We start from the raw sequence: 16,564 nt of genomic DNA on the forward strand, positions 1-16,564 counted from the left end.
AGACAATGTTTAGTGAATAAAGGACGATTTTAGTTGGTCTTCTTGCCCACTGGAGGCAAAAAGATTGTAACAAGCAAGGAGGTATTTGATGAAATGAAGAAATGGCATCCATGTATGTTCATTCCCCTTCTTTGGTGTGGGATGGGCGAGACGGGAACTGAGCTTCTAAACTCCGTGGCCCCAGGAGCAAAAGCTCCCTATGACATCCTCAAGGGAGTGTTCTAGGATCCACTGTCGGATTCTACTCTCCTCCTGGCCTTCCCCTTCTCCAGGCAGCCCAATTGCCACGATGGTTGGCAGTGCCCAGGTGTGATGCCAGGTAGCTGCACTTCCCCTCTGTGTGCGCTCTGCTGGTCTCCTCTCAGTGTAGTTTGCACTTCTCGCCCTTGCGTGCTGCAGCAGTTAGGTGCTGTTTTGTCCCCTGGAGGAAGCCCATATTGTTCTGTTCCTACCAGAGGAAAAACAAATCAAGAGCAACAAGGAAAAATATGGAGTGTAAGCACGTGTTTCCAGGTCATCAACATGCAAGCAAACATGCATGAAAATGAGTGTTAATTTCTTGCGTGATTCGGTGTTTGCAAGACTATCAAGTCATTTCCCATAGGCAGCCCAACAGCCATCCCATGGTAATGAATGTCTATTACAGCCACGTATGATGGTTGAACCAGAAAACTAATGAGCAAAGAAATGAACAAAATAATAACAATGGTGATAACAGTAATGATGGTGTAATACTTAACTGGCAAGGCATTTACGACTGGGGTCAATAGGGTAATGTAGTTATTTGGGGGCAGTGAGAACAGGTCTGATTTTCTCATTTTAACATTTGTGGTTTCTGCTGCCTTTACATTTTTAAAAAATAAAAATTCTCAATGAAAATAGACCCGGCCTAATGATCAAAATGGAAACAAGTTGTATGGATAGTAGTTTGTGCTTTTTTTATGTTCTTCTTACTAGGTTTTAGAGGTCTTTTAAAATTTCCGTGGACTGTTCTGCAGAAATTAAAACAGAAAAAGACTCTAGCTTTTTGGAATTTTTGTGTTCAGTGTTGAATTATATTCTTCATTACCAATTTTCTCATTCATACGTATGTATCTTTGGGCTTTGCTTTAGTTATCTATAAAACTCAGGGTGGACTTGTGCTTTAACATGGACTAAACCGTTTGAAAACAAGACTATTTTAAAGATAAATAGGTATTTCAAAAATTCATTTTATCCTCCTTTAGAAATCACTATTATTTTCTTCTCACTTTTTCTTTCTCTCAGTTATCATCAGATATATTTTAATATCAGATTGAAAGGAGAATTGATCTGGGGTTTTTTTGTTCTTTGTTTTTTTGCGGTACGCGGGCCTCTCACTGCTGTGGCCTCTCCCGTCGCAGAGCACAGGCTCCAGACACGCAGGCTCAGCGGCCATGGCTCACGGGCCCAGCCGCTCCGCGACATGTGGGATCTTCCCGGACCGGGGCACGAACCCGTGTCCCCTGCATCGGCAGGCGGACTCTCAACCACTGCGCCACCAGGGAAGCCCCTGATCTGGTTTTTACAAGGTAAAAGTACATGATGAATTTAAAACATCTAGAGAGCAGCCCAAGATGGCCGACTTGGAGGACTGGGTGTCGGATGAGGAGAAGGTATGCATAGCTGCAAATTCATCACTCACGCACCCCCAGCGGAATGTAATGAAGTGTTCAACGATGTCCGGCTACTACTTGATAATGATGGTCTCCCCAGGGAAGGGGCAGCACATGTATTTGCCCAGTATAGCATGGGTCAATTCATGCCTGTGAAGATAGAAGGAGATGAAGATCAGTTCTTAATTACAGAACATGGTGACCTGGGTAATAGCAGATTTTTAGATCCAAGAAACAAAATTTCCTTTAAGTTTGATCACTTACGGAGAGAAGCAAGTGACTCTCAGCCGGAGGAAGTAGATGGAGGTCTGAATTCTTGGAGAGAATCCTGTGGCAGTGCTTTAGGGGCCTATGTGAAAGACCATTATTCCAACGGCTTCTGTACTGTTTATGCTAAAACTACAGATGGGCAACAGACCGTTATTGAAGAAATGGCATCCATGTATGCCATATGTATTGAAAGCCACCAGTTTCAGCCTAAAAACTTCTGGAGTGGTCGTTGGAGATCAGAATGGAAGTTCACCATCACACCCTCTACAGCCCAAGTGGTTGGAGGACTTAAGATACAGGTTCACTGTTACGAAGATGGCAGTGTTCAGTTGGTTAGTCATAAAGATGTACAGGACTCAGTCACTGTTTCGAATAAAGTCCAAACTGCCAAGGAGTTTATTAAAATCATAGAGCATATGCAGCAAATGAGTATCAGACAGCAATCAGTGAAAACCATCAAACAATGTCAGACACCACGTTCAAGGCCTGGTGCCGGCAACTTCCAGTTACCTGCACCAAAATCAACTGGAACAAGATACTCAGCTACAAGATTGGCAAAGAAATGCAGAATGCTTAAAGGCTGAATATAGGATTCTTCAGTACCTGGAAAGAAAGGAGTCAACGTGTGGTCATATGATAAATAAGTGATTTATAAACAAGAGGGATACTTTTCTAGGGCTTTCAAAGTTAACAGGTTTTCTAGTCTCATGGAATACTGTTGAACTTATAGCATTGTCTAGATTCTTTTGTGTTTTCTGCCTTGTAATTTTCTGTTTTCACTCTATCTACTTGTAAATCTTTTTTTTTTTTTTAATTCTACCACATTTAATGATGGAGAGAGATATCTATCCTGGAGTCATTTTTCTACTTAGAAAATTATCCTAGCCGTGAAGCCCTGTTACTGACATAGACAGGTAATATGTTCAGTACTTTTCTACCCCATCCTTCAAAGCACTTCTGGCACTTCACTCGTTTTTACTGATCAACCAACAGCTAAAGAGGCTATGCTACAAACTACAGCTGAATGGAAGACACATTCATCCTTCTCCCTCCGATTGCTTTGATCATCATTTATAACATCTCATAACTACAGTTTCAAACGTTTGGATTGGGGCTTTTCAGGTTCTTTTTGGAGGCAAAGGAAGTTTTCTGGAAATTCCATTATAGCCAGCTTCTCTGGGGAAGTTATTTTTAAATCTAAAGACTTGGACCACATTCCCTGTAAATGAATGTGTTTGCTGTTTTCCCTTCCCTCATCGTCTCCTTCCCATCTAGTACCATTATAGTGATAGACGTGCATTTTTAGAAGAGTTTTACCCATTTATTATTATTTTTGTAATATTCAAAAACTGCTGACATACTAGGGATATAGTAGAGTATAAAACTTGAAAAAATGCAGATGTTGAAGGAATAACAGTTACCCTGTGCGTTAATACTTTATGGCAGGATTGTACTATAAGCGAATGAATCAAACTATGTTTGTTAATGTAGTTAACAGTCATAGTCAGACAGTATCTTTCTATTACAACCTGTTATTTAAGGGAAGACTGGTGATTTGTTCTAAATAGGATGTAAAACTTTTTCCAAATTAGTCTTCCCACTCCTGCCTGCCAACTCAAATGTAACTGTGATAGAGCAACCCTTCCCAGGTTTATCGGCAGGTACAGGTGTGATCTCAGAATGCACAGGTAACATAGATACGATAGGACAATTGGTAATGGCGGATTCATTTACATTGTTTACACTTCAATGACCAGGCCTTAAGAGAAGGTCAGTTTTTTTAAAAACCAAGTAGTGTCTTCCTCCAAATACACGTCAAAAGAAGAGTTTGTGTTTCAGCTTTGTTTTTGCTCGGTAATACAGTCAAGCAAGTTTATTTCCAAGTGACCCGTTGAGCTATGTAAGCATTTTTGTTTATTTCAAGTAAAATATACTTGTATTATTTGTCATTCATACTATCCATCCATACCACACGATCCTCTGTATCAGGTAGTCCAAAAGAAATATACCTGTTTTGTTCTTTAAATAAAAAAAAATAATAAATAAAACTAAAAGAGAATTCTAAATAACGTAAATTGAGTTTAACGTTTCGTTAGCAATTTTTCTTGAAAAGTTGTGTCAGTTCATGCTCATTTTCTTTAATGGAGTGTTGTTAGTTATCTCATTTTAGGTAAATATTCTCTAGCAGGTTTCAGCCAGAACAAATATTTACAGTTAAGCCCTCAACTCCAGAAAATGGCTTTGCATGTGTGCTGGGGGGGAGGGTTAAATGCAAAGGCTGATTTTGTCTTCTCTTTAGACACGCCGCCACAATAAATCATTCAAAGACACTCAAAGGGATGTGTATTGGAAGAATGCTCACCTCCGTGAAGCTAAGGTAGAGGGTTAAAAGGCTATGCAGGCTATGACGCCACATAACTAATGGGCACACTTTTCACAGACAGAAGGGCCATGCTTTAGTCATTTAGTCATGGTAAATCTGTAGTGACAGACGTTTGTTCTATATTTGTGAATGACCTGATTTGGCATGCATGCAGCTCGTTCTACTGACAATAATGGTAACACGGTGTGAGGGAGAGAGGAAAGAAAGGAGGAGGAACAGGGGGACGAGGTGAGGTGGAGGGAGGAGAGAGACCCAGGCGGACTAGAGGGAGAAGGGGAAAGGAGTTTTAAACAGCTGAAGGTCATGAGCATCTAAGGGTGGCTCTAAGGAAACCTGCCTTCAGTAGATGGTTATTTTAATTTGGGAACAAGTCTTACATTCATTCCTAATTGATGTGGAGAGGACCACCTTCCCTTCCTCCATGCTCCCTCCCTCTTCTTTCACTCCTCTCCCCTCCAGTCTCTGGGGGAGATAGATATTTGTCAGAAGGATGCTTCTGTCTCAAGGAATCCCTTGTAATTTTCAAAACTTGCCTGGCCTTCCATCCTTTGCTGCAGTCCTGCTACCCCTTCAGCTAGGGAAGAAGCTGGCCCCAAGTGATGAAAAGAATGAAGGGCTGCCAAGAATTATTGACGTCTGCGCTGACCAGCCAATCCAAAGTGTGGCCCTCCCCCATCATTCTCCAACACAACACTTACTATCATCTGAAACTATCTTATTGATTTCTTCGCAGTTGTTTAATTAACCAAATAGGATACAAGCTCCATGCAAATAGGGACACAGTCTGTCTTATTCACCACTTCTTCTTTAGTGAAGAATATGTATGTTCTTTATCTTATTTGTATTCTCATTATAAAATAAATGCTTGAGGAGTATTCAGTGAATCTATACAGATATTTTTCTATGTTGAGTTCTTTCAGTTTGCAAACAGTAGAGACATACTGGGGTTACCTCAGTGAGTGGGTGTTTATAAGGTACACACAAGCAGGCGAGCGCTCAGGAAGCTCCACTGGGAAAAGGAGCATGGATCTCACTATTGAGGATCCATTTGGAGCTTTATAACCTGATAGCCCCTCTGAGGACACAGCATCTATCTGCTCACTTCTGCTCAGACCAGGCAGCCTTCCCTCTCTGCTCCAGGGCTCTGCCATGTCAGTGAAACAGGTCCCCTGGCTCACCAGTTCCCCTGTTCTGGATTCCCCAGCATCATCAACCCTCTGTGAGTTCTGAAGTCAAACTCCTCCAGAAAGGAGGAGTTTGCCTAATCACTACAGAGTATAAGGAACCCCTCTGGGGAAAAACTGCCTTGAAACCAGCACTCAGAGGTTCCTTACCAGGGGAGCCCATCAGAAGCAACTGTACAGCTTTTTCAAAATACACTTCCAGGGGACCCGCTGATATGGAATAACTTAAAATCTCCATCTGATATTGAATTGGACATCTGATATTTTGAAAAGTCTCTCCAGGTAATCCTGTTGCGTCCCTCTGGACCACAGCCAGTGCCACTGCTGATTGCCTTTGGGCCATGTGCTCATCTCTAGTCCAGTCAGCTATGCCCAGGGAGTGAGTGTACCAGAATTCCTGGTACAAAGGGCAGGGAGTGAGCATGGCACCCACTCCGAACTCCCTAGTTTCCTTTCAGATACCCGGTCTACCTTTCCATTTATCTGTCCATCTTTCCTCCTGTCTACCTATATATTTATCTTCCTAGGTATGATTTTTTAGATATTGGGTCTTGATTCTAATATCCTTCTCCTTGTCCTTCAGAAACACTTATAAGGATTGATTAAGAAGACAAACGGCAGCAGTTCTAAAAACTGGAAACAGAACAGTTGTGGTTATAGAGAACAGAGCACGTAACCCTAGATTCCGTTTCAGAATTAGAATTTAGCTTCTTAAAATAATAATCCTTTATTCCATAGTCTTTCCCATTCACAGTCCTTCCAAGGTGGGGATACCTAGAAAGGAATTTACTCTTCTGGGTCACATGAGGGCAGCCCACTGAATTACTTATGAAATATAACTGCTGCTTATTTCCTTTATAACAACAATGACAACAAACAGAGGTGAAGAAGGAGGAGGAGAAGGAAAACAACATCAAGCCTGGATCAACCTCCATGGCTGACATCAGGAGGCCCTTGGGAAAGAATGGGCTATAGCAGAAAGTGAGGAAGACTCAGCGATAATTTAGTCAATATAATGTGTACTGAGCTCCAATTTGTATGGTGTATAAAAGAAATAGAAGATACAGCCCTGCCTTCACTGAGCTGACAACCCAATAAGAGAGACACATGGAAAGGAGCTACAATATTAAATAGGGTAATGTATGTAAAGAACCTAAGACTACTGTATGATCTCAAAAGATGCTAGTTCCCTTTCGTCTGAAACAAAGAAGCTGGTTAAACAATAGCTGTGTGTATCAGACTTACCTAACTTCCCTTCCAATTTCCTCCTCCCTTGCCTGCCTCTCCTTGATTTTCCAAGCTCCCTTGCAGTTAAGGTGACCATATGACACAGGAGAAATCTGCTGGCATTGCCTCTACCCTTTTGTACTGGGTTGAATGGTATCCCCCAATAATCAGTGTCTACCATAACTACAACCTTATTTGGAAAACGGGTCTTTGCAGATGTAATCAAGTTAAGATGAGGTCTTACTGATTTAGGATAGGTCCTAAATCTAATATGACTGATGTCCTTATAAGAAGATGGAAATCTGGACACACAGTTGCAGACACACAGGGGAGAAGGCCGTTTGAAGATGGAGGCAGAGCTTGGAGTGATGTATCTACAAGCCAAGGAAAACCAAGGATTGCTGGCAACCCCAGAAGCTGGAAGAAGCAAGGAAGGATTCTTCCCTAGAGCCTTCAGGGGGAGGACGGCCCTGCCCACACCTTAATTTTGGACTTCCAGCCTCCAGAACTGGGAGAGGATAAATTTCTATTGTTTTAAGCCACCCAGTTTGTGGTACTTTGTTACATTGGCTCTAGAAAACTTCTTTCTTCTTCCTAGAAAGAGGATATGATTCCTTGAGGAACCGCAGACATCTTATGAGCATAAGGACAGAAGCCATATGCTAAATAAGGCTGGTAGACCAGAAAGACAGTAAACCTGTCTCCTTGGGGCAAGTTCCCCAGACTCAAGATAAATAAATCCTAGATGATTCCGTTGTCACTCAGGATTTCCATTAAGGGAGGTACATTTCTTTTTTTTTTTTTTAATTTAGTTTTAACATCTTTATTGGGGTATAATTGCTTTACAATGGTGTGTTAGTTTCTGCTTTATAACAAAGTGAATCAGTTATACATATACATATGTTCCCATCTCTCTTCCCGCTTGCGTCTCCCTCCCTCCCACCCTCCCTATCCCACCCGTCCAGGCAGTCACAAAGCACCGAGCTGATCTCCCTGTGCTATGCAGATGCTTCCCACTAGCTATCTACCTTACGTTTGGTAGTGTATACATGTCCATGCCTCTCTCTCGCTTTGTCACAGCCTACCCTTCGCCCTCCCCATATCCTCAAGTCCGTTCTCTAGTAGGTCTGTGTCTTTATTCCTGTTTTACCCCTAGGTTCTTCATGACATTTTTTTCCCCTTAAATTCCATATATACGTGTTAGCATACGGTATTTGTCTCTCTCTTTCTGACATACTTCACTCTGTATGACAGACTCTAGGTCTATCCACCTCATTACAAATAGCTCAATTTCGTTTCTTTTTATGGCTGAGTAATATTCCATTGTGTATATGTGCCACATCTTCTTTATCCATTCATCCAATGATGGACACTTAGGTTGTTTCCATCTCCAGGCTATTGTAAATAGAGCTGCAATGAACATTTTGGTACATGACTCTTTTTGAATTATGGTCTTCTCAGGGTATATGCCCAGTAGTGGGATTGCTGGGTCATATGGTAGTTCTATTTGTAGTTTTTTAAGGAACCTCCATACTGTTCTCCATAGTGGCTGTACCAATTCACATTCCCACCAGCAGTGCAAGAGTGTTCCCTTTTCTCCACACCCTCTCCAGCATTTATTGTTTCTAGATTTTTTGATGATGGCCATTCTGACTGGTGTGAGATGGTATCTCATTGTAGTTTTGATTTGCATTTCTCTAATGATTAATGATGTTGAGCATTCTTTCATGTGTTTGTTGGCAGTCTGTATATCTTCTTTGGAGAAATGTCTGTTTAGGTCTTCTGCCCATTTTTGGATTGGGTTGTTTGTTATTAAGCTGCATGAGCTGCTTATAAATTTTGGAGATTAATCCTTTGTCAGTTGCTTCATTTGCAAATATTTTCTCCCATTCTGAGGGTTGTCTTTTGGTCTTGTTTATGGTTTCCTTTGCTGTGCAAAAGCTTTGAAGTTTCATTAGGTCCCACTTGCTTAATTTTGTTTTTATTTCCATTTCTCTAGGAGGTGGGCCAAAAAGGATCTTGCTGTGATTTATGTCATAGAGTGTTCTGCCTATGTTTTCCTCTAAGAGTTTGATAGTTTCTGGCCTTACATTTAGGTCTTTAATCCATTTTGAGCTTATTTTTGTGTATGGTGTTAGGGAGTGATCTAATCTCATACTTTTACATGTAGCTGTCCAGTTTTCCCAGCACCACTTATTGAAGGGGCTGTCCTTTCTCCACTGTACATTCCTGCCTAAGGGAGGTACATTTCTGACTAAGGCACTATGGTCAAGAGGAACCGACATAAGAGTAACTTGAGTTGACGTCTCAGCCATGTTGTTCTGTAGATGGGTGGCCCTGGGCAAGTTGTAAAAAATTCTTGAACTTCATTTTATTCCTCTGTAAAATAGAAACAATAATATGTATCTGGGTTTTAAGTGAGATATTTTATGAGAAAGCCAGGGGTCATCAACAGGGCAGGGGAAGCTAATACAAATTTCCTAGACTGTGGAATCTCCCAAGGTGCCTGGATCCTGTCTGTTGCCTATCAATACAAACACTACATGGAGACCATTCCCCACCCCCATGCTTGCTGGCGAGGACTCCCCCCTACTTTTTAGTAGGAAGCAGCTCTTGACAGCCCTGGTAAAATATAAAGAAAGTATCTTGTAAAATATAAAGAACCATACCAACATTGAGGATTATTTAAGTACAAATTAAATCGCTCCATCACATAACTTATATAAGAAGTATTACTGGGATGAAGGGCTCCAGATGCCCTCATCCAACAGTAGAGAGCAGAGGTGATTTTTTTTCAAGTTCTATCTGGGGTAGAGTCCTACCCCACAAACTTCTTGAACCATGCCTTTCTTGCCCAAAGTATGTCCTTCCCATCCCAGAACCTTCCTTTTAGTTATGAGCAAATACAAGACAGGAGCTAACAGCCTGTGCTGTCGACACTTCCTAGTCAGAAAGCAGCAGATAGATAAGAATGAAAACTTGTTCCAAAGGCCCACAGGCCCTGATGTAATTGAACGGCAAATTCAAGGGAGACCACAGAAGCCCACCGCTGCTCCCTGGACATCCGAGGTGGAAGCCGGGCTTTCTCAGAAGGACACATGAAAGAGACTCTATCTCACCCCACCTCCCACTCGGCAGAAGGGCCTCTCCATGAACAACCTCAATTTTCTAGAGGGCTGGAGCTTCCCAAGGTTCAGAGCATCGAGACGCAGGTCCAGGTGGGCCCTGTGTCCCAGCTCCATCAGTGCCTCGTTCCTCGCAGAATTCAATCAAATCACCTGTTTGCAGATTCGAGTCTCCACAGTGGCCAGCCCTGGTCTGTCTTTTCCACTTCCTGCCACCCTCTCACACCCTCTTCACCACTCTGGAGCTAAGTGAATACGGTTTTCCAAATATAGTTTTGCAGCCAGTGTGTTAGGCCTTCTAATGAGCCACGGTAATTGCTTCTGCTATTTTCCAAAATGGAAATCAACCTCGGAAGAGCAGCTGGGTTGTTGCAATGTTCTCCTCCCTCCGATTACATCCCCCTCCCTACAAGTCAGTCAGGCTGCAGCCTTGACTGCTTCATCTGTGAGCGGGGCCTGCGGGACCGCAAGAGGAATGTGCTGATGGCAGCACAGGCAGGGAGACGGAAGAAGCGAGCTATTGTGTCTTTATTGCATTTGAGAGAGTGTGGAAGGATGAGGTGGGAGGGAAGGATCTGCTTTTACTTTTGATTTCTAAGATATTCTCTTACGTGTTGTGCTTTTCGATGTATCTGAAAAGATAACCAGGTTTTTAGATGACAGAGCAAAGATGTTTCCGCCCTCCTTCTTTTTTTCAAGAACTGCTCCGAAACAGCACAGAGAACAAGAAACAGAAACACAAGCACCGCATTCGTTAAGGGCAGGAGACATCTGGAATCTGGAACCACAATATATGGAGACGAGAAGCAGATGGAGGAACGGTAAGGTGCTTCGTAGATAGAGGTACGGAAAGTTAAACCTGAACGCCCAAGGGGGTCACCATTGCAAATCAAGCTGATTCACTCTGCAGAACACGGGGCTTCCCGGGCCCACGAACGGCAGTGGCCAGGAGTGAGCGTGGCCCTGCAGACAGTCCCTGAGGGAGAAAGGTCATAATACCAGCTGCCATTTGTAATGTGCTTATTGGGGCCTGGCTCTTTACAAACATTCTCTCCTGCGGTCCTCACAACAGCAAAACATATTATTGTCCCCATCCTGTAGATGCAAACACTGAAGCTCAGAAGGATAAAATCATTTGTCCCAGACAACAGAGAAAAAGATACTAAACCAATGGAGGCTTAATTCCAAAGCCTGACCATCAGAACCCCACCTCTCCATGTGAAACTGAGGCAGGGGTCCCAGCTGTAGCTATGTTGACTATGTGGCCAGGCTGTCGTATGGCTGGTGGGGTTGCGAGCAGGCACTGGGCAGGGCCGCTGCTGTCTGACGTCCGGCCCTACTGCGTGGCTCGGCCATTTTGCTGAAGCTACCCTGTCGTTTTGAAAATTCCTATAGAAACGGAAGTGTCCCCACCTCCCCTTCAACAGGATCTGATCTGGAGGGACCCTCCTCCTGGAATGGGGGTTAGACCTAGAAAGTGAGTTCTTCGAGGCCCACAGTAGCCAAGGGTCCACCAGACACACTGTTCTGGGTCCTGAGGGGGAGGGCGGGCTAATCCCTTCCTGCGCCCTCCTGTTTGCTGCAGCCCTGCTGCCTCTCCTGTGCCACCCAGAACAGGTGCCCATCCCACTGCAGCTTCCCGCCCCTCCCCTCTACCATCGGGTCCACTGGTCGCCAAACGCACACACGTCTGGGTGAATCTCGGTCATGAGGAAACCAAGCATCCCATGTCGAAACCTTTAAACTAAAGTCTGCAGACACGTGATGAGAGTCTACTCTGCTAAGTGGTCACTGTGTAGGCACTTCTGAGGTGAGAAAGACAAAGGGCATGGGGTCTGCTCTCAAGAATCCATAACCAGCTGGAGCTTCTAGCATCAGCCCCAGAAAAGGGCACTGAAAATACCAGGCTGCGTGTGGTCAGGAGCAGGTGGAGAGGTTCTCAGTGTTAGGGAAGTTGTTCTCATCGCCTGTTGTCTCTGGCTCTCCCATTACGTTGTGAACTCTTCGAAGGGAGGTGGTTTTTCTTTCCCCCAGGCCATAGCAGTATGTGGGTGAGCATTTGTTCAGTAAGCATATTTTGAATGAATGGAGGAAGGGAGGGAGGGAGGGAGGGAGGGAGGGAGGGAGGGAGGGAGGGAGGGAGAGAGGGATCCATATGTTCAGAGGAAGGAGTACTGCACAGACCTGGAGTATCAGGGAGGGTGTCAATGAGGACGTGCGTCTGCAGCCAGGCAGAAGGTTTGTCATCCAGTGACTCCACGTTACCAATGGAAACTTCCAAAGGACAAGACAGTCCCAGAAAGAGACTGACTTGAGAGTAAGCCCAAAAAGCAGGCTTGTGGCAGTGAACTCTGGGGAGACTGATGGAGACAAATGGATGTCATGGGGACACCAAAACAGAGCCTTTCCAGGAAGCAAGTAAAAAGTCAGCTGTAAGTAAAAGAAGTATCTAGAAACAAATATATGTTCTGACCCAGATGTTGCCACTGACTCTAAATTCCTATCTTGCAAAGACAAGGCAACTTTTATAATGCATTTGTTTTTACTCCTGCCAGACGGCCTGCTCATACCGCAGGCGGCTGCAACAGTCTGTACCTACAAAGGCTATTCAAAAAAGTGTGAAATTCTTTTTTTTTAACATCTTTATTGGGGTATAATTGCTTTACAGTGGTGTGTTAGTTTCTGCTTTATAACAAAGTGAATCAGTTAAACATATACATATGTTCCCATATCTCTTCCCTCTTGCATCTCCCTCCCTCCCACCCTCCCTATCCCACCCCTCCAGGCGGTCACAAAGCACCGAGCTGATCTCCCTGTGCCATGCGGCTGCTTCCCACTAGCTATCTATTTTACGTTTGGTAGTGTATATATGTCATGCCGCTCTCTCACGTCGTCCCAGCTTACCCTTCCCCCTCCCCGTGTCTTCAAGTCCATTCTCTAGTAGAAATTCTTCCTGGCATCGAATGCCTCAGAGTCATGGGTTCCTATTTGTCACTTATGATGACATCCAGCAATCAGGACCAGTACAAACTAACTTCTGCCCACACTACTAACAGATAAATTGAATCGATGGTTATCCCTTCATTCAAAAAACATTTACGAGCATGTACCGTACGGTTCGTCAAAGTCCTAGGCGGCAAACTGAGCACTGGAGATTGAACGGGGGGGTACACAGACAGGGTTTCTGCTCCGTGGACTCTGGATCTGGTATCTGCACAGATGTTCACTTCCTTTCCTAGCTGATGCTGCTTCCAAGCCCTGGGTCAGGAAACTACAACCTGGAGGTCAAATTCAGCTCACCACTTGTTTTTGTACAGCCCTCTCAAGCTAAGAATTTTTTTCCCCTTTTTTAAGTGGTTGGAAAAAGCCAAAAGAAAAATAATATTTTGTGACACATGAAAATGACATGAAATTTAAATTTCAGTGTCCATAACCAGTTTTCTTGGAACGCGGCCACGCTGGCTGGTTTATGTGCTGTCTACGGCTGCGTTCATGCTACAGCAGAGTCATTGCCACAGAGCGTATGGCCACAAAGCTGAAAGGTTTTACTATTTGATTTTTTATAGAAAAAGTTTTCTGACCCCTGTTCTAAGCAAACTTTCTCAAAATGCACTCCATAAAACATTACTTCTGAGGATATTAATGTGTTAGATTTTTTTAAAAAAGATTTCCATTGTCAATATATTAAAAGTTTCTCTAGTCAACATTTTCTCTAATCTGGAGTGTGCCAAATACACCCTCTAAGAGAGGATGTGGAGGTCTCCAGACCTGTTCATACATTTGTTTACTTCCAGGGAATCTCATAAAACAGGCGGTTGTGCACGGCACTCTTTGGGAAATACTTATCTAAACAGAGTTCTTACTCACAGGCTTTCTTTGTGTTATTTCTGACACCAGTTGCCAAAAACCAAAGCAGTGTCACTGCTAGAGAAGTAAGACTTTTCCTACCCAGATCTGAAGCCCCTTCCTCTTACGCATAGCCTGATTGTTCTGAAGCCTCCCAGTTTGATTCCAGCTAAAGAATTAAGTAGTTAATCTCTACCTATCACACTCAGAGTTTCCATGTGCTTCCCGAAATGAAAACTTGTGGGGAAGATCCCAATCCCCTAGCTGTCGGTTATCTTGCCGACAAGCTGCTCTTGATTTATTCTGTAACCACACACTGATTCATCCACATACGTGTGCATAAAGGGTCTCAGGAAGAGCCCAGGGTGGGTCAGCTGGGGCTCCAGCACTCTGGGACACATCTGGAGAACTGCAGGTTATCTGCACAGGGGCTGAGAAGCTTCCTGGGAGAGCATTAAGGGAGAAATAAGCCAGGCATAATGACTTTGACTCAGTAAGAACATCTTCATCCTTTTAGGGGAGGGCAGTTCTGAGGATCGTGTGATCTCTGTCCCACAGATGCATCCCCTGCTCCGATACCCGCCTGCTTGAGTCCTGTGAAGAGGTGGCAATGCGGAAAGGGTGTAAATAGAAACTGAAAGAGGTGTTTCTTGAAATTCATAAAATCTTGAGGCCTGAGTGACACTGCTTCGAAACTGAAGAAGGCATGCTTCCCGCCATGCCGCGAGGCGTTGGTCTGGTAAGTGCTCACGGCATCGGGGATGCTGCTGCCCAGGAGAGAGGGCCAAGCAGTAGCACAGCCTCCTGGGGGCGCTGTGGTCACTGGAGAAACCGCAGAGCCCCACCTGCTCCTCAGAACAGTGATAGATGGTGTGGAACCACAAGCCAGCAAGAGACAACCTTGCCTGGTGGAGCAGTGGATGTGATGGCCACCAGCAGGTGTTCTGGTGTCCAGGGCAGAGGAAGCCTCTGCTCTTCCAGTGGAGTAGCAGCAGAAGGGCAGCTGCATCTCCTAGAGCACAAATGAGACTATCTACTCTCCCTCCCAGGAGGGTGGGTACCAGGAATCCTTGGGGCTAGTGGGCACGGGGCTGCCATTCTGTGTCAGGCTCATGACCAGTGAGCTTGCGACCTTTGATCTCACTTCTAGTCTCAGAAGGTGCATGGGGGAAATTTGGATTTCTTCTATCCACTAACAGAAACACACATAATCTCACACATTTGCATGTATTCCTATCAAGACATGTGCTATGAATGGAAAGGCTCACAGGTACCCAAGCTGTGCTTGTGTATGAAACCATACATTGTTAAAATGAGGTGAGAATGGGTGAGAGTTAGGTGGAGGGTTTAAGCGGATGAGTCTTGGGGTTGGGGGTCTCGCCATCCCTGCTTCATCCAGAGAGCTCTGCTTTTATCTGTTCTATGCACTGTGCTTCTACCTAAAGATTTCTTTTAAAAAAGGTTTTCGTGGCAAAACAAAGAGCTGTGAAAAACCCACTTGATATAATCCAACACTATTATTTTATAAATGAGGAAATGGGGACACAGAGGGGTTAAATGACTCACCTGAGTTCATGAAAACAAAAGTATTGGATTAAGGGCTCGAGTCCAATGTTTTTGTTTTGTTTTGTTTTCCTATTACACCTTGCAGAGAAAGAAGGAATATACACTGAAACAACGAAGTCTGGGTATTTTACAGAACTTCATGTGTTTCATAGTTTTAGTGGTCAGAGGTTTGAGAACCGGCTTATTAGATCTTTTCATTTTTCTAGCTATGATTTTATAGCAAGAAAAATATTAGCTATGGGGGCAAAAATGTAGATTAAGTTCATACAATTATGTGTCAAATGACCACAGTTAATACAATTTTCAGTTCAGCTCTAAAGTTGAATTAAAGTCTACTTAGACATGTTGTACTAATCAGAAATATACAACAAAATGAGATCATTGTGTTTTAGAAAGAGCCTTGAAAAACAATGGCCCAGTTTTCTAAGCACAGAAGGAGACAAAAAAGATGACAAGAAAGTTGGCGAAGAAGTTCATGAGTAAATGTAAAGAGAATAGAATTATTCACTCTGCAGAAGAAAAGGCAAAAGAAGCTAACCGTTTCCTGGGGCATAAAGTATCTCTTAACTGAACTGCACTCCTTTCTCATCCACAAGGAGGACAGAGTAAGAGTGAACCTTTAGAAAGACCGTGGGAGCTTCAAGGTGGTATAGAGTCTGAAGAGTAGCTTTGAGGTTCTCCAGGCCATGCAGAGCTATAAGGATCAGAGGTAGTGCATGTTTAGTGATCATTCCAGGGAAGAAATGATAGCTGGATGACTCATGGTCTCTGTTGTTATTTCAGAAAATATCAAGTCTCACCATATGGTGGAGGCTAAAGGTAATTCATCCAGGAGGCGTAGGGGTGGGAAGCAGGAGGCCGAGGCACCACTTTCCATCCGTACACTGAGACGGTTACTTGGAGCGCCCACCCACTCTGCACGCTGCCTCCGCAACCAGCTCTGAGTGCCCTTTGTACCCTACCCTGCCCCTCCTGCTGTCAATTAGAGATTCCCAGCTGCCTGCTGGTGCCGTGGCTGAAGTTTACAGATGAGCGTTGGAAATAAGGCAAAACACTTTCTTGGAAACTTAGGTTGCATCTAATGTCCTCATTTCTTAATACGCTGTCATAAACTTCTGAAACATGATCGAGTTCTGGACACAAATGACTATCACACATCCCTCCCTGTGTCACCATTTTCCCTTTCTTACCAGAGAAGGCATTTGAAGCTGGTAGAATGGGACATATACACAGCTGGGAACCGGATGCAGGCACATCTTCCCAGAGGGGGTTGTCATAAAACATATGCTCACATGAAAAGAGACAGAGATGGCACTTATAGGAATTGCT

At 43.9% G+C, this 16,564-nt stretch overlaps 1 protein-coding gene and 1 long non-coding RNA gene across 2 annotated transcripts in view; both read left to right on the plus strand.

Moving 5' to 3' along the window:
• The first annotated feature begins 1,488 nt into the window (after positions 1-1,488).
• On the plus strand, positions 1,489-2,481 carry LOC116762289 (F-actin-capping protein subunit alpha-1-like). Its single transcript, XM_032649100.1, is given in 3 exon segments — positions 1,489-1,644; positions 1,647-2,317; positions 2,320-2,481. Coding segments are annotated over 3 exon segments (882 nt in total). The 5' UTR covers positions 1,489-1,595.
• Positions 2,482-10,524: 8,043 nt separating this feature from the next.
• The window catches only part of LOC116762290, a 32,262-nt gene continuing 26,222 nt past the window's right edge, over positions 10,525-16,564 (plus strand). The window contains exons 1-2 of the long non-coding RNA XR_004352235.1: positions 10,525-10,644; positions 14,228-14,408. This is a non-coding gene — a long non-coding RNA (uncharacterized LOC116762290). The remainder of the gene's footprint in view (positions 10,645-14,227; positions 14,409-16,564) is intronic.

Source organism: Phocoena sinus, chromosome 11 (assembly GCF_008692025.1).
Source record: "Phocoena sinus isolate mPhoSin1 chromosome 11, mPhoSin1.pri, whole genome shotgun sequence".
Classification (NCBI taxonomy): Eukaryota; Metazoa; Chordata; class Mammalia; order Artiodactyla; family Phocoenidae; genus Phocoena; species Phocoena sinus.